The sequence below is a fragment of the Sceloporus occidentalis genome, unplaced genomic scaffold, assembly GCF_023333645.1.
Source record: "Sceloporus occidentalis isolate IW3139 unplaced genomic scaffold, rSceOcc1.0.p SCAF_51, whole genome shotgun sequence".
NCBI lineage: Eukaryota > Metazoa > Chordata > Lepidosauria > Squamata > Phrynosomatidae > Sceloporus > Sceloporus occidentalis.
The window spans coordinates 3,676,906-3,698,406 of record NW_028317031.1 but is presented as its reverse complement, the minus strand read 5'-3'; the positions used below and the strand labels follow the sequence as shown (position 1 = coordinate 3,698,406).

The 21,501-nt window shown below is 40.5% G+C and overlaps 3 protein-coding genes across 3 annotated transcripts; 1 reads left to right on the top strand and 2 right to left on the bottom strand.

Moving 5' to 3' along the window:
• Positions 1-1,823: 1,823 nt before the first annotated feature.
• On the top strand, positions 1,824-6,002 carry LOC149288475 (carnitine O-palmitoyltransferase 2, mitochondrial-like). Its single transcript, XM_089491794.1, has 5 exons — positions 1,824-1,981; positions 3,308-3,388; positions 3,483-3,589; positions 3,925-5,229; positions 5,671-6,002. The coding sequence occupies exons 1-5, from the start codon at positions 1,824-1,826 to the stop codon at positions 6,000-6,002; spliced, it is 1,983 nt and encodes a 660-aa protein (XP_089347920.1).
• Positions 6,003-7,429: 1,427 nt separating this feature from the next.
• On the bottom strand, positions 7,430-10,272 carry LOC149288474 (CXXC motif containing zinc binding protein). Its single transcript, XM_089491802.1, has 5 exons — positions 10,185-10,272; positions 9,055-9,086; positions 8,719-8,796; positions 8,195-8,260; positions 7,430-7,507 (listed from the first exon to the last, which is right to left on the bottom strand). The coding sequence occupies exons 1-5, from the start codon at positions 10,270-10,272 to the stop codon at positions 7,430-7,432; spliced, it is 342 nt and encodes a 113-aa protein (XP_089347928.1).
• A 3,340-nt stretch (positions 10,273-13,612) lies between these two features.
• LOC149288473 (protein mago nashi homolog 2) lies at positions 13,613-16,959 on the bottom strand. The gene is made up of 5 exons (XM_089491731.1): positions 16,872-16,959; positions 15,611-15,669; positions 15,127-15,237; positions 14,380-14,462; positions 13,613-13,712 (listed from the first exon to the last, which is right to left on the bottom strand). The coding sequence occupies exons 1-5, from the start codon at positions 16,957-16,959 to the stop codon at positions 13,613-13,615; spliced, it is 441 nt and encodes a 146-aa protein (XP_089347857.1).
• Positions 16,960-21,501: the final 4,542 nt, after the last annotated feature.

The window sequence follows — 21,501 nt, the reverse complement described above, 5'->3', positions numbered from 1 at the left end:
GCCACTCCAGCCGCCAGCCACCCCTGCGCTATCAGGCATCAGCTGGACTTAAACTGACAGGGTGGCCTCGGCATCGCCAGTCTGGCCCTGTATATATGTGTAAGTGTATATGTTAAAGTGACTGGGTGTTACGATGGGTGCCAAAGAAATTCTGCACCCAGGCTCACCCCTGTAATGCATTGTGTAGTGTGAGTTCATTGTCATATCAGTCATTATATCTGTATACAATCACTGTATTAATATCAGTATACATTATATCCATATACTCATTGCAATCGATGTCATTAGTGTATATTCATTTGGCCCTCATTTGTAAAGACCATTGCAAAGGGCTACATGTTTCTGTCCATATTGTTATGTGATGTACTACTGCAACATATGGCCATTGTAAAGACCTGTGGGATACAATGGTGCTACGAAATGAATAATAATAATAATTATACTAATAAGAATGTTAGATTGTTGCACTACAATCAGTGTACAGTAATAATAGTATTAGCAGTGTAATCAGTGCGCAGTAATAATAATAATAATTATTATTATATCAGTGTAATCAGTGTGCAGTATTACTTATAATAATGCTAATAATAATATCAGTGTAATCAGTGTGGAGCAATAATAATAAAATCAGTGTGTAGTAATAATAATAATAATAATAGCAGTGTAAGCAGTGTGTAATAATAATAATAGCAGTGTAATCAGTGTGTAATAGTGATAATAATAATAATAATAATAATAATAATAATAATAGCAGTGTAATCAGTGTGCACTTCTCCCGGTACGAGGCACATGCTGTGTGAGGGTTGTGAGAGACAAATAATTAAATGGAACCAAAGCGATAGCTGCTGGTTTCCTGAGGGACATTTGTTAACGAAACACAGGGACTTAGTACTGAGCCGGGTAAGACAAGAAGGTAGGGCAAAGTTGATAGAGGGAGGGGAGGGAATTTGGGTAAAGGTGAAGGGAACAGGAGGAGGTAGGAGACAAGATCCAGACAGGTGAGGAGAGGCACCATGCAGACCACCAGCTGGGCTGGGAGGGGGAGCATTTAATTGGGGTACACGTTAACCCTTCAAGTGCCAAGGTCGAGGATAATGTGTTGCAGGCTTTTGGTATTCAGGGTGTTAAGCAAAGTGTTACTATGCAGACGTCGAGTACCCTTATACACTGTATCTATATATATATATATATTTGATTTGCAATGAAAGTTTACATATAATCCATACGTTTTATTGTATAACAGCAGTGACAGACACATTTATAATGCACTGCTGTCATTCTGATGATCTCTTGGTGTATTTGATTAATGTTTCTGTAAGACTTCACTTTTCCCTTTTTGTGTAAAAAGTGATGCTGTTGTATTTAATTAAGTAAACCACGCACCATTTAACCCTCTAGATTCCTGAGATAAATGCAATGCATTGGAGATAAGAATGTTAAATCATTTAATTACACTTCTGATGTTAGATTAACTTGTTACGTGTCAAGGAGCAAATAAATCCAAATCCCAAGCCGCCCTTTCACTGCTGTTCGTGTGTGTGTGTGTGTGTGTGTACGCAGGGAAGCCCCAGGGTTCTTAGTGGCAAACTGTACTCTCTACCAGGTGTTATAACAAAATTACTCAATGTAACATGAGTAAGCAATACGTTTGCATTATAATTTCAGTAGTTTAGGAACCACCATTGACTCAACTGAGTTGACCTGCTGGGTCGTAACTCAAGGTCCATCTTTTCTAGATGTTGATGCCGTATTTATGTGCTCATTGAGAAAGCTTATTATTTTTGCCCCTCAGATTACATTTTTACTGCTGTCTTGAAGACTCCATGGCTCGCCTTCTGACCAAGACATGTCTCTGGAGAGGAGGTATCGCTACCTCCCCGAGTTCTGTTCTGCTCCGGGCATACAGTGCAGGAAGCTCAGACACAGAATACTTGCAGAAGAGCATTGTGCCAACCATGCATTTCCAGAAAAGTCTGCCAAGGTGAGAACACTTTTTGTGTGCAGTAAGGAGTTGCCTTCTGTGCCAAAACAGCTTAACGCAAAGTATGGAGCAGAAGGGAGAAAAAAAACACTATCCAAACACAAAATGTTTAGTAAACACCAAATAAACACAGATGTATTCGTTACATCTTAAGTAATAAAAAAAAAGTTCTGGCATCCGCTAAGACTGTTCTACATCATGTGATGTTATGCCCCTTATTTGTGACTTAAAACCATAAAATGATTATACTATCACTAGTGTGCAGCATGGCTGATTTATGCAGGTGTAATCAGTATTTCATTTATTACCCTTCTATACCAATGTATAGAAATCCTTAAATCAGGGCTCGACAAATCCCAGGTCGCCATGGCGACAGAGAATTTTGTCCTGGCGCCTAGGTGTTTGTCAGCCTCTTACATCCACAAAAAAGGAGTCTGGGCAGACAGCACCGCCACTCCGAGCCCGCCCCCGAGCCTGAGATCACTCCCACGGAGTGATTCTGTAGGCTGAAAACGCGGTTGCAGGAAAACCAGCAATCGTGTTTTCAGCTGCCACAGGCAGCTTCAGGAAAGGGGGTTGAGTGTTGATTGGGTCCCCACACAACCGGGGGACCTGACCCAACACCCCCCAGCTGCCTGATCGCTCCATGAGAGCGACAGTGCAGCGTTAACCCCTTCAATGCCGCATTTTAGGGGTTAATTCCCGTTTTACACGGGGCTCTGCTGCAGGCAGACCAGCAACAGCAAAAACGAGCCCCCACAAGCCCTTTGATGATTCCTGTAGGCATGGAAGCCTATAGCAGTCATCAGAGACTCCCCCCTGCAATGGCTGGTCTATAGACCAGCAATTACGTCCCAGCTGCCAGGGGCAGCTTCAGGGACAGGGGAGAGTGTGGACACCAGCCCCAACCCTCCCCTGCTGCCCGATCGCTCCATGAGAGCGACAGTGCAGCGTTAACCCCTTCAATGCCACAATTGTGTATGACACATTCGTGGCATTGCAGGGGTTAACATTTGGCCCCACAAGCTTGTGGGGACTAAATATAAGTCAATGCTGGGCTCCAATGGAACATCAGCATTGAAAGAGTTAAAAAATAATAATAAAAAAAAAAAACTAGCACTGACCTGAAAGTCCAGGGTGCTTCCAGGTCAAATGCTGTGAGTTTAGTAAGTGGGCTGATGATGATCCGATCACTCCTGACCAACTGTTAGTTTAAAAAAAAAAATCCTGGCTCCTAACTTTTTTAGCTGGCACCTAGATTCACAACAAATTTGTCAAGCCCTGCCTTAAATAATATATATATATTGGTTTTATCTTGATTACTAGGTTGCCAATCCCCAAACTTGAAGATTCTATAAAAAGATACTTGAATGCCCAAAGACCTCTACTGGATGAAGAACAATTCAGGTAATGACCTGATCCATATTAAGACAGATTTTGGCTAACATAGGTAATCTTAAAACCTCTCACAACTGGGAATGTTTGTCGATGTTTGTCCCAGGAAGACTGAGCAGTTGGCAAGAGACTTCCAGAATGGGGTGGGGAAGCAGCTTCATGAGGAACTGCTGTTGCAGGACAAGCAGAACAAGCACACAAGTTACATTTCTGGTAAGAGTCAGATGGGTGGGCATGGTATCGATGACAAATATGTCACATATTCTATTGTGTCACTATACCTGCATAGACTTTTAATACCTGGTATGCAAAAGGTGCAATAAGTGCTTTAATATTATATGCTGAGAGTCGACGTATAAACCTTTTTTCTTAACAGTTCTACAAAATGAAAAGCTATATATAAATCAGTTTATTGGCTTTTTTAACCATAAAAATATAGTAACACGTAACAGTTTACTCTCAGATAAAATTATAACTTGAGTGTCCGCATTTCACATAAATCGAATGTTGTGCTGTCAGTAAAATATTTTTCTCTCTTTGATTTGCAGGTCCCTGGTTTGATATGTACCTGTGTGCCCGTGAGCCTATTGTGCTTAATTTTAACCCATTCATGTCCTTTACTCCCGACCCTAAGACAGAATACAACAATCAACTAATCAGAGCCACTAACATGGTTGTATCTGCCATGCGTTTCTTAAAAACCATTCGGGCCGGGCAACTAGAGCCTGAGATTTTCCATCTCAATCCGGCGAAAAGCGACACACAGACATTTAAGAGGATCATCCGCTTTGTGCCATCCTCTCTGTCATGGTATGGTGCATACTTAGTGAATGCATACCCATTAGATATGTCACAATATTTTAGGCTCTTCAACTCAACCCGCATCCCGAAAGTAAACCGAGATGAACTGGTGACCAGCGAAAAGGCAAAGCACCTCTTGGTGCTAAGGAAGGGGAATTTCTATGTCTTTGATGTGTTTGACAAAGATGGGAACATAGTCAAACCATCAGAAATCCAGGCCCATTTGCAATATATTCTGTCTGATAGCAGCCCTGTTCCAGAATTTCCTCTAGGGTATCTGACCAGTGAAGAAAGGAATACATGGGCACTTGTAAGGCAGAAGCTGATTGACAATGGAAATGAGGAGGCCTTAAGAAAAGTGGATTCTGCCGTGTTTTGCCTGTGTCTTGATGACTTTCCTACTAAGGATCATATTCACCTGTCACATAACATGCTCCATGGATCTGGACAGAACCGTTGGTATGACAAGTCATTCAGCATTATCATGACACAAGACGGGACAGCAGCTATTAACTTTGAGCACTCGTGGGGAGATGGAGTGGCTGTTCTGCGGTTCCAGAACGAGGTGTTTAAGGACAGCACCGAGAGGCCAGCAGTTTCACAGCAAAGTGAGTTAGCGAAGGTGGACTCCAGCAAGGCTGTACAAAAACTTGTCTTCCATTTGAATGATTCTTTGAAGTCTGCAATTTCTAGCGCCAAAAATAATTTTGATAACTTGGTGGATTCGCTGACCATCGAGGCCATGGAGTTCAAAAGAGGAGGAAAGGAATTTCTGAAAACCCAGAAGCTCAGCCCAGATGCCGTTTCCCAGCTTTCCTTTCAGATGGCTTTTCTCAGACAGTATGGACAGACGACAGCCACGTATGAGTCCTGCAGCACTGCAGCTTTCAAACACGGGCGGACAGAGACAATACGACCAGCTTCCGTCTACACAAAGAAATGCTCTGAGGCCTTTGTGAGGAATTCATCGAAGCCCAGTGCAGCTGAGCTCAGAAACATGCTTGAAGAATGTTCAAAATACCATGGACAGCTAACGAAGGAGGCTGCAATGGGTAAGCGTGAATGATTTTAAGGAAAAGCCATATACACCATGGTTTTCAGATACCTGTAAATTATGGTTCTGTTAGCTAGTTATCTGCTATACGCATTTAATGGCACTGGCAAGGCCAACAGGGCTTTCTCTGTCTTAAATTGACTAAAGGAACTAGTAAGCCATATGTTATTATATACAAAGAATAACTCGCAACAAGCTACTACATATTGTACTAACAAAACGTGATGTGTCCTTCATGGTTAAAGCAACAGCTATGTCAATTTTCTTTTGAAAAATCCATAAAAAAAATGTCAAATAGTGTGGGCTATGTCCATTATATAGGGCTCATACATTTTACATACATTACCGATACCAAGTGCTGTCGGATATTAAATCATTTTATGCTGCTGAGTTTGATGAATGCAACTCTAATTTTGTTTTCTCTCTCTCTCTCCTGAAGGCCAGGGATTTGATCGGCATCTTTTTGCACTGAGATACCTGGCGGCCAGCAAAGGCCAGACTCTTCCCGAGTTGTATCAAGATCCTGCATATGCACAGATTAATCATAACGTCCTCTCCACCAGCACTCTCACCAGCCCGGCTGTGCAGCTTGGCGGATTTGCTCCTGTGGTAGCAGATGGATTTGGCGTGGGGTATGGCGTCCATGATGACTGGATTGGTTGCAATGTGTCCGCATATCCAGCACGTGACGTTAAGCAGTTTGTGCAGTGCGTGCACCAGTCATTAGAGGACATATTTAAAGTCCTAGAAGATAAGTCTGTGAAAAAGTAAATAAAATAAAAAGACACTGTGATTGTAACCTGCTTTAATATTAATCATGTTTGCCTTTGTTGCATTATTTCACCTCTGAACAGACATAGTTTAGAAATGTTCACTGGTGGTGTTTAAATTCACAGAAGAAAATTCAGACAAGGGGCCACTTAGACACCAGTGCATGTGTAGTAGGTTTGCATTGTCAGATATATATGCGGTGATGTCTAGGTGACTCCATAATGCAAAAAAAGCTAATTGAATTTGTTCGATATTCCGCACTGCAGATCCACTAAGGGGTTTTAAATGGGTTGTAAAACGTAATGATTACAGTCACTCAATTATTCACCAAGTTTCTTATCCAGTACCTGGCTGAATGAACTTTGAGTTGTAGTCCAACACAAGCTACCTCTGCCACCCCTTTCTTAGTGCTGTGTTCAGCACACATCAGCCTGTCTAGAATATGCTCTCATTGAACCTGGAGCTAGCATTCTAATTGTACTTGAACGTTGTTGCTAGTACTGAAAAGCAGACACAACCAATTAGTTTGGCTAAGAGATTATTTATATATATTTTTTATATATTTATTATCGACTGACAGAGAAAGCTATTGGATCTTTCTGGGCTTCTGGTGAACAGGAAAGTCATGTGTCCAGCCTTTAGCTGGCTTAGGTGCTTATGACCGATGCTCCCAATGACCTTGTCAATAGCCTGAAGTACACTATATGGACAAAAGTATTGGGACACCAGGCTATTACATAAAAGGGACTTTTATGCATTGCATTCTAAATACATAGACATTAATATGTAGTTGGTCCCCCCTTTGCAGCTATAACATCTTCCATTTTTCTGGGAAGGCTTTCCACTAGATTTTGGAGTTTATGTAGGATTTTTTCCATTCATGCAGTAAAGTATTTGTGAGGTCAGGCACTGATATTGGATGAGATGGTCCAGCTTGCAATCTCTATTCTAGTTCATCCCAAAGGTGTTCGATGGGGTTGAGGTCAGGGCTCTGTGTGGTTAGACAAGTTATTCTACACCAAACTCATCCAACCATGTCTTTATGGACCTTGTTTTGTGCACTGGGGCATAATCATGCTAGAATACAAAAGAGCCTTCCCCAAAATGTCTTGGTATGCTGAAGCGGACATTCCAAGACATTTTGGACAATGCTACTCAAAGGTTCTCTGTCCATTATTAATATATATATTTTTATTTTTTTTGGAGAAAGACATTGATGTCTTAGCTGCCAGGTTTTCTTGTGAACATACCTCTGGATATAATACACTGAAGTTTATAACAGATTCTATGTAACAGACTGGAACAAAGCCAAACTTTACAAACTGATCCACTCCCCGGTATTCAATGAGTGGTTGATAAATGATAAATAAGGGCTCTTTGTAACTGTAGTATATAAATATTCTGTATTTATTGGCACTGACGACTGTTTAGCATTTTTTAAATTGATGCGTCACTTCGTAGATTCCCACAGATTCTTTTGCTTTTTCATCATAATCAGTCCAGTCCTAAAAAGTGAGCACAGACAACACTCAGAGGAACAGACTCAATGTTAAGACCTAAGACAATCAATTACTGCTCATACAACTGTCTTTGTCTTTAACATCCCATGTTAGTTGATCTGTGGAGTTTCTCATTAAATTACCAAAGAAATGTGTTTTTTGCAATCCAATGCAAAAGGGTGGCTGTTATAAAGAATGATTCTTTGGAAAGTTCCTCTGCCCTATAATTGTTAATATAAATATGTCTCAGGTATACCTCTTGGGGCAGAGAAGCAGCTTAGTACCATACATTAATGGCATTTGTTAGTGAAGAGTTTGTATTTACTGTACTTGTCCTAAACATAGCTATCTGGGCATTAGAACTTCATGTGGCTGTCACATCATGCCTGCATGCGCAGATACCTGCACTACCTGACTGAGCTGGCTATGTGAGTGAACCCCACCATGTGTAACTAATAATAAGCACATTGCATTTCATAGAATTACATTGGCACATGAAGAAAGGCATTGTACCAACTTTTTTTTTACTGCTCTAAATAAAAGTGATTTAATCTTAAGGAAAATAGTAGCTATAGAATTTCTGGAAATGTTGACACTATCAAAAAAGATGTTCATACTTTACTATTGTTGTACTTACGGATGCTACTCGGTGCAAGTTCTCACCTACAAAATACATCCATACATTATACAAACCTTTTCCTGCAAATTAATTTCATTAAAGGGAGTCCCAGTTTCTGCGCCCTCAGCAGCAAATCCAGCCTGTGAAGAAATCACACGTGATGAGACACTCACTAGTAACACTTTAATGCATACAATAGCTGAGAGGTCCCTTTAAATTGCCATGATGTCCTTTTCCAAATGAATGGGGGGGATTCTGCAGCATTCACACTCCCATTAATTTCAATCACTGGCAACAATTGTCAAACCACAGAGGAGGAGGGCAGCTGCAGAGCTTCAGCTTCTACCTCGGGTAAGTTCTCTCATTTAATATGCATTTTTTTAAAAATGCATATTATAGTTCTCTATATGTTGTATAGAAATTTTTTAAAAAATTGTTGAAGTGAAAATTGTTCATATTAGTAACTCATATAGGTATATAGGCACTCAGCACCCTTTTTATAAGCACAGGGTTACTAAAGGCTCCAGCAAGCACTGATGCTGAAGATATGCACAGCTCTGGCATATATGACTTAGTTTATAGAAAACCATACACTCACCTGAGGCAGAAAGTCAACAGGTTCCATACCCCGGCACTCAAATTCTACAATAGTTTTAAAAGCGTCACTATCTTCAGCCTGAAAAAAATGGCTCCAGTCAATCAAACAAAATCCGCAATGCCTTTATTCATCTACGTATCTGCCAGTCAACAGGAAACGATCAAATTTCTTACATTATATATACCGTATATTAAGAATAAATATATAATTATATTATAGTAATTGTACATTAATACAGCACTGAAATCCGACCACATGCTTTTAGTATATATACAGGATTATCTGCCTCCTTGCAAGACGTAAAACCACATACACTCCCATGAACATTAAACTTACATTGTATGGCTGCAGGGAAGGCTGCAAAATATCTGCAAAGATAGAAGAAAAAAAGTTTATTTGAAGAGCCTTAATTCACTTTGATTTATTGTAAAGATAGAGGAAGATTTAAAGTTCAGTTTAACAGAGTACTGTTTTATTTTACTTAGGGGACAAAATATACCTGTGTACATATATATATATATATATATATATATAAGGTTCAGCAAAATTTGAATCAAAATTAAAAGAAAAACCGTGCTCCCCAGTCATATGTGGGATTTACAAACTTATTATTATTATTATTATTATCTTTTATTTATATAGCGCCAACAGTTTACGCAGCGCTTAATACAATACATAAATTCAAGGGATATGACAAGACAAGAATTGACAGACTAAGACAAACCGATACATTTGGTGGAGAGAGCCCTGCTCGCAAGCTTACTTAACTAACAAACTTATAACTAATTACTGTTATACATCACACAGGGCAGCACTATATACGTGCTGGCCAGTAACATGTGGAATGTATATGTATCCTGGTAATATTGGCAAAGTGGTTACCCTACCCCGTCACTGGATCACTGTATATATAGGGAAATGCAACAGTGGAGTCACTGGAGTCAGTACATACATGCACAGAAAGTGCTCCTCTTTTACCAAGGTAAGTGTTTTTTGGTACAAGAGAATGCATACATCGTTGGTTGGACACCAAACTACCCCTTTAAGAAACTAAATGTTATCCCTCTACACACAGATTCCAACTCTAGATGCGGCTGGACCACAATTCTCATCAAAAACAGATGGAGGACATATTAAACATATTAGACAATATTACAGAGACAGGAGCCAGAGAGTTATTAAAATAACTTGATTGCGTAGTGAAGATTTCAGCATGGAGCCACACTACCTGCTTTAGTAACGAACCTCTATAAGGTGAATCCAAGGGTAGACAAGTCAGAATAATTTCTCCCATGTACACTTAGGTCCAGGAGTCACAACGTCTAACGATTTTACTGTATTTATGAAATAGCAAGCATTGTACAAAAGGTTTCATATATGTGGGATATCACCTTAAATTAATTGTCATTTTGCAATTGCCAAAATATACAGGTTTTGCATGCGTGCCACCCCTTGTATTGACTCACCGATGGAATTTTCTCGGGAGCATAACTTGCATTTCTGCACCATGCTGGCGCTGCCTCTGCCTCCCTTCAGGGGTACACTGTCCTGCATGTGGGGAAAGCAAGACGTGGGAACAGTTGGGGCAACAAAGAGACGTTTACAGTAATCTTTTGGCACATGAAAACCAAATACACAATATTCAATCTATGCAAATTAGATACATTATATTCACTCAAAACCCTCCTCATCGTGAGGTCACAGCATTCAGAGGGTTATCCTCTATAGCGAGAGTAAAAATGAATTGAAATATGTATTCTAGATGTAACCAAGGATTGTACAGTAAAAAGGTACAAGATTAACTAAAGCTCACCAGCAGCGTGATGTATTGCCACTTGTCTGGAACTTCTCCACAGTTTCCACATTTTAGCTAAAAGAAGACCAAGAGAATTTTATCAAAAACAATTTGCACATGTTCATGCCACAAAGCCCAGATCTATCATTGGGAGTATCATTCCATTTTTGGGTGCATGTCCTATTAAAATATAGTACAAACCAACTGATAAATCAGTAGATGTCGCCTGCGTTTGATGAATGGACATATTTGTGTCTAGGACAGGTGGTGATAACTGGCATAGGCAGTTCCTGCAGTGCTGGAGGACCCTAGCCCTAAAAGCGAAAGACCATGGCCCTGGCTCTACCGCTTGCATCTGTATTTACCCTCAACACAGGGTGAATTTAGCAACTATTTGGATCAATGATTTATCTCTGTACCCAAACCGGGTCATTCACAAAACTTAGTGTATAAGAGGCTGTATATATGTGATCTGAACAGATAAAACATTATGACTTCTCTCACCTTCAAGAACCAACGGAAATCATCGCCAAGTGGCCGAAGCCGAGTAATATTCTCCAAAGAGGCCTTCAACTGTAGAGCAAACTTCTGCGTGTAACAAAAAGAGAGGCATGTATGGGCACATCTCTGTACTAACACGGGTACTTGGAATACACGGAACAAGAGGATATGAGCAGCAGCGGTACGTAGGGAAAGCCAAGAAAGAACCCAAAGATTTCATTTCTGAGGTGTTGAAATGATCAACGTCAGAGAAAACTCAAGCTGTGGGGAGACCAGCCAACAGAACATTAAATATATTAAAACAAATAACGCGTACAGAGATCTGAGCATCTATTAGAATAATACCCATGTCCCACGTCTGAGAGTGGGTTTATGAGTCTATGTAAAATATCACTAGACGCTAAGAAGCAGGTGCCATTTTTGCATAAAAAGTGATTGCATCACCATAGTAACTAAAGGAATGATCCAATCAGCAGACACGTTCCAGCGGCCGTTAGACAACTTCCTAAGCATTGCAGCAGAATGTTTTGTTGGGTAACGGCGTCGAGGCTCCAAGTATTTTTAGGTTTTGTTGATATGCTCGGGTTTACAATAAAGTAGGGTCAAGGCGATAGCTTTATATATAATCGCCATGTACACCTCCAACACCCAGCAGACTGACTCAACCCCGTCAGCATGTTGTAGGATATGAGGTGGGCCACTTCTGTAGCAGGCAAGGGAATTGGATTACTTCTTTAATTGAGCAACATCTTATGCTTTGAGAATCACCGCCCTCCAGCCACACAATAAAGTGTGTGATGTAGTTATAAATAGACAGGACAGGCACGAACACAAAGCAGTTTGATTTGCACAGGATAGCCTCGAACTTGAATATGTGCGTGTGAACGTATTGTATGGAAAATACGTCATAAACTCATAAGGCACAGCTAGTGCTGTGCTATCAGTAGCATTGCGCACGATGCATTAAGGGTAACCTATTTCCGTGCACAATACAGTATAGATACCGTGCGTAACATTTGACGGCACACATACAGCCAGCTCCTGCCAGCAAACCCTCAGTACACCTACCACCATGACGTCAGGGCGCGCCTCCTTTGCTGCCTGGCGTGCAGCTTCGGCACGCTCAACGTAAGGTCACGTGACCAACAGCGCATCAGACCAGGGCACGACGAGCAGGGAAGGGAGCGGAAGTGACGTCTATTGTTATGGGCGGGACCTAGGCGCATGTAACGTTTCTTGTCGCCCAACGGGTGTTATGGGTTCGTTAGTTATTGGATACGGATCAGGAAATAGGTGAAACGAGGAATAAGAATCAGATCCGTGTGCTTGCTTCTGATTTGTCACAGTGTGCTGGATCTTGGGGCAATAGGCGTCTCTTTAGAATACTTAACTCTGTATATACCAGAGCTCAGCTCGGGACTTTCCTTTTAGATTTAGTCATTAAAGGGTGCGTCCTGCTGGGATGTAAACTTGCATCCTGTTAATATATTATCATTAGGAAGATTCTCCAGCAGAAAGTGCTGCACATTTGTAAGCTTGGAGCAGGGCCCTCTATTCAGTTACTCGTCTCAGTCTACCAGATGTAGTTTGGTCAGAGCTTTTGAATGTATGGACTGTAAGAAGCGCTGCGGAGATTTTTTGCGCTATATGAATGCCACGAGCAGATCTTCCTTATCTGATCTCAACTGACTCATTAGCCCCGATTCATTTAGTACCGTAGACACCAACGTATATGTTTTGCAGCATAGGAGGTTAACTCCCTGCACAGAAACAAAATACTCAGGCCTCCAGCCGCACAGCAGTTACAGATTCGATGAAAATATCTGATGGATTTATCAAACATATACGTTTTAAAATAGTAGAAATTGAGTTTGCTTCCCCATATGAAACAAATAATATATGGTGTAAATATATATATATATATATATATATATATATATATTATACACACACACTAGGTTACAAATATGAGGGGGCATTATACAGTGTAACACATGCAAGGCCACATGATTTTGTTAAAGCAGATGAAAAACGCTAATGTCACATACAGTATAAAATTCCTTTAAAATCTTGACAATTATGAGAAATTTGAAAAATAGAATATATTGATGAATGCAAAATAGCCAACTTATTTATCAACTCAAATTTAATTTACAGCCATAAACCTATTCACTAACAAAATAATGCACATCTAATAGATTGTAAGCTCACAAGAGCAGGGCCTGCTTCTCCCTCTGCATCAGAATGTTTGATTGTGCAACAATTTTAATGTTACACTTTACTGCCCCCTATTGTTAGTGTTAAGGAATGTGCTGGCACCCTACAAATAAATGAGATTTAACACTTGAACGTTTCAGTCTCATGCTGTGCAGTATTCATTTACATAGCGCGATCACATTTCACAGTGCAGTACAAAGGGACACTCCCATCGCCCCATTCATTACACAATAGCTTGGGCCGTCACAAAACAGATAGACCATAGTTTTGTCAACATTTTATTAGCGTAAGAACCATAAAAATAAAAGATACTAGACATAAAAAAAACCCTCAGTGTTGCATCCAGAACGAACATAAAATAGACTGCCCCCACACATAGAGCTAAATGGGCTTGATTTTGAAGTGTAGTCCAATAAGACTGAAGACCAGACATTTCAGGTCCTGCACCAGGTAGTAAAAAACTCTGAGTCCTTCTGGATCTCTGCAAAATAAACAAGTTGACTATAATTACAGTCACATAAAAAAAACATTAAAACATGCAAACAAGTCAGATTCATTTTCATAGTCATTGTTTACAGTTTCATCTGTTAAGGGAGTAGTCAGTAGGAACATCAACACCCACATTCTATGAGAAAGAAAATTACCAGACTGCCCTGTACTGATGATATGTTGCCACATGTAGGTAGGCAAACCTATGGTGGGCTAAGCTTGCCTCCAACTCCTGTTAGAGACACAAACTTCCCTCAGTACCTTATGGTACACCAGAGCCGATAGCAGTACATGCAAACATTTTCTAATAAGCTGCATTCAGGAGGATTCCGGGTGACTATGCCACAGACATCTGATTGTGACAGAGCTACCTCTGGCTTTGGAGGCAAGTTGGCCACTGTACCAATTGGCTAACCTGAGAACAGCAGTGGGAGTTACAGTACCATTTTCACAATTATATGGTAAACAGATTGTAATAAAGGCTGCAGATTCTGCTTACACACTATAAATAGGATGTAATTGTTTATCTCATGATATGCTTAAACCCCTGGGTAGCTGCAAGGGTGATCCAAAAACCAATAGAGCCTCTGAAGAATCTACACAATTTGACTAGTTTGTTTTCTGTACAGATTGAGCTTGAGTAGAAATATAAAACTTACTTTGACTGATTCACATCTATAAGGGAACCGATTTTTGATGTGGTAAATGAAATGTGTTCGTCACCTATTACTATTTCCAGCTCCTGTGTTAAAAGTAGAAAGACGACAACTTTGTTACTAGCTGTATTAATACAGATTAATATCACATTATGTGCAGTAGTGGGGGGGATCATTTACCAAACTGCAAATTGAATAATTTAATCTGCCCCCCCTGCTGCCACCCACCAAATGTTTACTTGAGGATAGGAGGGCCTCAGCAGGGTCTTTCTAGACATATTTGAATAGATCAGATGGAGAGTGCCCCGCAGCCCTTCTACTATAAACACATTAAAAAAATCACTACCCCCAATACCAATAGTATTAAATATGCAATATGTAAAGCATGGATGTAGCCCTCCAGAATAAAACAAATATGTATGTGGGGTATAACTAATCAGGAGATTTTGCTGAACATAAATTAGGACATTGTTCACGACTTACAGTATAGCAGAAACTTTAAGCAGGATTGCACACATATGATTATCATTTAGGTTTTATGTATTTCTATGATTTTACAAGGCACTACTTCTGAATAAAATTGTGTGGGTTCATCAAATATGGAGAAGGGGAATCATGGTTTAACAAGCATGGTTAAAAAAAACAAAAAACTTTTGGTGCTATGAAAACCACTGGGCCTGAAGAGGCTAACGAAACAAAGAACCATTTTGCGTTATTCAAAATGCAGCACAAAGATTGAGAAAAACATACCTGTCGTCCTACTCTGTCTGGAGGGGGCCACAGAGCATCATCTTCTTTTGTGATTTCACTGTCATCGATAATCCTCTTCAGTTCCTCCATCACACTCTTGTGTACATATGCCTGAAAGACATGAAATTGTATATTTACAGTCTGAAACCAGTAAGCATACAGGGCAAGCGGCTCACATTTTTATTCATTCATCAAATGTGTTACCAGGGTGGGAAATACCGTGGTTTGTATGTCTGCTTCAGCCAAAAAGACAGCAGATTATTACACAGCCTGGTGACACAGAAAACATTTTCAGGATTATGCTTACCTGAAACTGGACATTATACATGACCAGCTCCATAACGCTAAATACTATTTTAGCTCAAAGCCAAGAACATTAAGAAGATATGCCGACATATTCAGGTAACCTATAAATGGATAACTGTTTATAGTACATAAAAAAAAACAAGGACAGACCAAAGACCACACAGTGGAACAGATATACCTCTTTTCTGATCATCACGTCATTCTTGTAATTACTGTTGTTTGCATAACGGAGTTTTCCTGTTGAAAGAAAGGGGAGAAAAACAGCTTTGTTGAGATTATATAAAGTGCAATCACAAGGCATAATACAATGATCTTCCCCTCTCCATATACATGCAAATGAAATAAACGCCGGTAAAATGGGTTTCATGCCCCAGCAAGTCAGAGGAACAAATTTGTAATCTCAGAATGTGAGTAGTGAGATTTAAAAATCGAACAAACAGCATAACTTCTAGCGATGCAGAAACTACAGGCCATGGCAGCAACAACCATATGGCTAACTCCAGGGCACCCTACTTGAAACCAGGCTGCTTAGGAGGGGAATAAACCGTTTCATAACAGATCACTGCATCAAACTTGAGGGTGATGGTTTATTTTTATTGGGATCAAACAAAGGGAAATAAGGGTTTTAAATCATCTTAAATATTCCTGGGACAGAGTGTAGCATGGAGCAAATAGCGTGTTAATCGTAGAATGCCAGTAGCCACATTATCCTATTATACACTAGAGTACATAGACTACATTGCAGTGGGCACAGATATAGCACCGGGATATAACACTATACCAGTAGGAAACAAAAGTGGCTTTTCTACTCTTGCCAAAAGTGGTTATTAACAAACCTGGGAACTTTCCAGCAGAGCTGAGCCCTTTTGGGCAAACAGGCACCCGGTAGCAACACTGCTCAGCAGGTCAGTTAACAAAACATAAGTGACCTCGCAGCCAGCCCACTAACACCATGGATAACCACACCGAGGAGGCAAACCCACCATAGTTAGCTTGCGTCCAGCACTGAGGGGCCAACTGATGGCGCTGCCCTGGGTTAGGCCTAGGGCTGCACCACAGATAGAGGCGCCCCTGGATATAAACAGTGACATACTGGCACTTATTGGGAGGCTCAAGTATCGTCAGAACGGACTGTGCGACCCTGAGATCGAAGCAAAGTTCCTGAGACCCCGGGGCAAACCATGAGAGCGCCTTTTAACGGTCATCAAAAACAGGGCATGCAGGGGTTAATGAGCTCTCCGCACCCCGAGAACTGCACGGTCGCGGTATAACAGTACATGTTACAAGATGAGACTGCAGGCTTTCCCACACGGTGAGATGCCGGGTTAAGACTCTCACCGTGCGGGAAACTCCCGCCTACACTTAGGACTAGGCCTCTCTACGGTATTTCCCATTCTGAAAGCCAGCAGCCTCCCGCCCCGCAGAGCCCCGGTTCTCACCATCCGGCCGAAACTCGAACTCCAGAAACTCATGGCCGAACTTGCCCTTGTGACCGACATAATACCGCAAATAAAAATCACTCCCCATCTCGGCGGCTGCGCTCCACAGTGACGACACCTCGTGTGGGGCAACGACTACAAGCGTCACTACATAGATTTACGTACTTTACAAGCGCCAGGCAATCAAACGTGGGTGATTGGCGGACGCTAACCAATGACAAAGAAGAGCGAATGCTTCCAGTGTTGTTGTTTTTTTTTTTTGAGCTCCCAGCACTAGAGTTCCGACGTTATTATTTGTCTAGCTCCGTAACTTTATTCAGACTGGGTCGCTAGGCAAACGACCATTATCACAGCTATAATCACACAGCCGAAGCTCTTTCAATATCTCAGGTGATTAGAGCTCTTTACCCCCCCCCCACTTTTCTAGTTTTATATATATATATATATATATATATATATATATACACACATCCCAACCTGAAAAAATTCATTTCAGGGAGAAGCCTTCACCGGCCACTGCGAGAGAGTAAAATGGCCATAATGAACCTTCTCTCGCGCTCGCTCTCTATATATTTGTTGTTCACCCCCTTTTGTGTTTTTGCCTCTTTTGGATCACCCGATCCAGCCCCTGCCTTTAACATTGATTTATGTGATACCCCCACCCCCTTTTGTATTGGCCACCACCAGCCAGACCCCCTTTTTGTAATTAAGTGATGCCCCCACACCCTTGTGCATCGTCCCTAGCCTTCCCCCATTGTGTATGTACACCCCCAGCCAGCACTTTTATTATTGACTTATGTAATGTTTGATCAAGCAAAAAATGCAACAGAATTCTTACTACTTCAGACGGAACGCAATTATGTGTATGAGCAAGTTAATTAAATTAATCAAGCAATAGTACAGTAATACATCACTCTCCTATCTGATCAACTCGCAACTCAGCAGGGACTGGGAAGTCTTTTCGCAGAGCGGCTCGCTCTTGGACGCAAGGATCCCTGGATCCGACCCTGGGCTGCCCGAGCCTGCGTTCCGACACCGAGGAGGGGCTTCAGCTCCGGACGCCACTTGGCGTTATCTCGTCATTGCTTCTGTGTATTGGCGCAGATAGTCGTGGTCGGACGCGCCTTTGGATGCTGGCCAGGCACTCGTGGCTTGGTCCAATAAACGAGAACTTGCGCGATCATCTTCCCTACTGGTCGTGTTGCACCCCCCCCCCCCCCCTCGTATCCGCAGCCGTCTGTACTTCCCTACTGTTATCTACTGCTTAATACTACATAACCTGCTACATAACTGCATGTATAATTATTCTTAAGACTATCGTGACCGGAACCAGAGATCACATTTTATCATAACTTTTATTTCAACATCCTATAAATCTGGAGTTTATGATCTGGACCATCAGTGATATAAATAGCTTGCAAAAAAAAATAAATAAAGAAACTCCCCCTGAGATTCTTATAAATCTTTACCAGTTCATCTCAAATAGTCTATTATCGTGAGAGAAGCCACCAAATGGTTCTAGTAACCGTCCATTACTTGCCGCGAGGTAAAGGTAGTCTGAATTAGGTCACCTGTGTGCAAGCAGAACTTGTGATACTGGTATATTAGTAAATCTGAGTGGGAGTGAGAATTGGTCCACACAGTATACGCAATGTATAGGTGGCAGACTGCCTTAAGCCCTATAGCAAGTACTAGGGTGCACATCGAACTCTCCGCTTAGAAGTGAAATCTAACTGGAGAAGCCAGCTTCCCTTTACTTACGAGTGCAATTCTCCATTTACACAAACACAATAGATTCTCTGTGTGAAATCACAACACTTCACATGTAACACAAACACCAAAGACAGCTCATCAGATAAAAAAAGTTTATTTTTTGTCTATGTAGAAACAGATCCTCATTGTACAGCAAGTTAAAAATATGGGTTAAGACATGGTACTTATATACAGAATAACACCACTGACTCCATCGCCAGTGGCCTGCACCACACCATAAACTCACACCGTGGTGGTGGAACGCTGGTGGATATAAAAGGGGTTAAATTGTCTCCTTGCTATAAAGGGTAAAAGAAGTCAGTGAGCCGGAGGGGCAAACGTCAGGGAGAAGAGTTATAAAAACACACACCAGAAATTCAACCTTTATTTAAAAAATATGAACAGCTTTGGTTGATATTTTTAGTCTATGTCGGTTAGGACAGTGTAAGTTGCCTCCATACAATTCCAGGCCAGCCTGCAATACATTCACACAGTTGTTGTACATTTATGTGAGTGGATACTCCAAATACAAACGACTATGTATCCACGCACACAAAAATCCATAAATATACATAGTTCAGGTTGTGCTCCGAGTGATGATGACACCAACATGCTCGCTATCCGAGTAGCCTCAGCTTGAATGGTACATTAGCAGCAATGGCATTGGTTTGATTTATTAATGTTTGACATGCTGGAAATTCTAGAATTTAAATAAAAAGTTGGTTCTCAAACATCCCAACCACATCAGAAAAACCAAACTGTAACCGTATACATGTAAGAATTTCATGGAGGTAAATATCCATGGAAATCTGCTGAAAGTCTATGTGCCTCCATTCTATCTCTATTAAGCTGTGGACAGGCATGTGTGGCCATTAATATATATATATATTAGATATATCAAAATTTTAATCTGAGCTGCTATGGCTTTTTATAACCTTAATATTTTATTTCACACTGATTAGGATAAAGGAATTAAAATGTATAATGAGCCACTGCATTAAGTGGAGGGTGCCCCAGCAGTTTTAATAAGAAAGCTTGGATCTATACATTTTAATTGCCTTACACCTATAATGAATTGTAGATACCCCTGATTGAAATTGTGAAGCGAGACTCTTTTGAAGAATAAATTCATAACAATGGTTTCTCATAAGACAAAAAAAGTCGTCAACACGGCTGCAGCCCCAACATCCACGAATATTGCCGTATACATTGAATTATTCTCAGCTTTGACATAAAAGAATGTTCCAAGTCTATTTAGCCCTAGGAAATATAAAAAGACAGAACGCTCTCTTTCTGGACAAAAACCTAAAGATGATCGTTATCAACAAAGCCAACGCTACATGCCTTAATCGCATCCAGGCATTTCCGGTTCCGGAAGCTTCAGTTGCATAGCACATGTATCCATACGTGATACATAGAAGGTCTCTATGGGGACATGGGTGCTAGTAAAGGACCGCATTAACCTCTGCAAATAAAATAGCTGTATTTCATTAGCCTGGATTTAAAGAAAATGCCAGATGCTGTCCCTTTAAATAAGGTTCCACTTGAGTCTTGCTTAAAAAAAAAAGTAGGTCCACATTACTTATAATCTCTTATCTTTCATCAATTTATAAACATACTGCACTGATGCGGACCTGTTATTTCCCAAATCTTACATTCCATGGTTTAGTGTACTTAATAAACATATTATAAATATATTAGCAAGTATACTTAACTATTTGGTCATGTGAGCAGTCAGTGCAGGATTTTTCCCAATTACCCTTTTTTTTTTTGTGGAAAGGAGGGTAATACGGGTTTTGCCCTACATGCCATTTAACGTAACTAAATGAAAAGAGTCCTTTGCTTTTAAACTCAGTATCTCTGGAGCAATCACATTTACTACAAGAAAAAAAAAGCACAAGCTATAGGTAGTATTAATAAAATAATGCTGCTTTAATCTATGAAGGTGGCATGACTGCATGAAATCAATATATAGTCATTGGATGTCAGTAAAAGAAAATGTACTTCTACCTGCAATGCTATTAGATTACATCAGACATCGCCATACAAAACCACTAGTGAATACTTTTCACCACTCATGTGTGGTGTGAAGTATGGTGCAAGGAAGCAGAATGTTTGACACCAAGTTTGATATGATGTCAGTAACCCAGAAATTTCTGTTTTCTGAAACCACTGCTATGATGTCATCGGAGGGACAGACTTTTCACCATAGGGGGCGCTAAAAGCCAAGTACCCCTCCGTGCTGCTTCTGCCAGAGGTGCAACGGTTTGGTTACAAATAAAGCCCTTTGTAGCGATAACAATGGAACAAAGAGAAGTATATATATATTGAATATATATTGAAAGTCTAACAAATAGACTGAAACGTTGATTGGAAAACTGCAGTTTCTGGAGTGATTATTTAAAGAAGTCCCTGGAGTGCCGGTAACTATTTTTGGATGTTATATGATTTGCTGTTGCAGCTACTTGGCACCGGGCTAAAAAGGTGGTGATTGGTGTGCAATTGTTAATTTTGGACATTATTTATATATATATATATATATATATATATATATATATATATATATATATATATATATATATATATACACACACACACACACACATATACATACTTTTCCTTATGTACCATAGCTGTCTTTACCGATATGCCTTACAGGAAGAATGGCGTACATGAAGATACACTGTTCTGCAAATAAATCGCTGATCTTCGAGAAAAAGATGAACCTGACTTCCCCTTTAAGTGATAAAGATCTTTATGTAAGAAAAAGCAATAGAATTTATTAGGCAGCTTCTATGCAAAAAAATTAAAAAAATAAAGCGTAACTACCCGCTTCACCAGCATTTTTTTTCCAATAATATTATAAGAAGGTGTTTTA

Excerpts from the sequence above, each read along its gene's own strand:
- LOC149288474 (XM_089491802.1), bottom strand. The coding sequence starts at position 10,272 with ATGCAGGACAGTGTACCCCTGAAGGGAGGCAGAGGCAGCGCCAGCATG. Across the intron at positions 9,087-10,184 it reads CTCCCGAGAAAATTCCATCG|ATATTTTGCAGCCTTCCCTG; the intron begins GTGAGTCAATAC and ends CTATCTTTGCAG. Across the intron at positions 7,508-8,194 it reads AAATTAATTTGCAGGAAAAG|GACTGGACTGATTATGATGA; the intron begins GTTTGTATAATG and ends CTCACTTTTTAG.
- LOC149288473 (XM_089491731.1), bottom strand. The coding sequence starts at position 16,959 with ATGGGGAGTGATTTTTATTTGCGGTATTATGTCGGTCACAAGGGCAAG. Across the intron at positions 15,238-15,610 it reads ACGTGATGATCAGAAAAGAG|GCATATGTACACAAGAGTGT; the intron begins GTATATCTGTTC and ends CATGTCTTTCAG. Across the intron at positions 13,713-14,379 it reads ATAGATGTGAATCAGTCAAA|AGATCCAGAAGGACTCAGAG; the intron begins GTAAGTTTTATA and ends TTTATTTTGCAG.
- LOC149288475 (XM_089491794.1), top strand. The coding sequence starts at position 1,824 with ATGGCTCGCCTTCTGACCAAGACATGTCTCTGGAGAGGAGGTATCGCT. Across the intron at positions 3,389-3,482 it reads CTGGATGAAGAACAATTCAG|GAAGACTGAGCAGTTGGCAA; the intron begins GTAATGACCTGA and ends TGTTTGTCCCAG. Across the intron at positions 3,590-3,924 it reads GCACACAAGTTACATTTCTG|GTCCCTGGTTTGATATGTAC; the intron begins GTAAGAGTCAGA and ends TTTGATTTGCAG.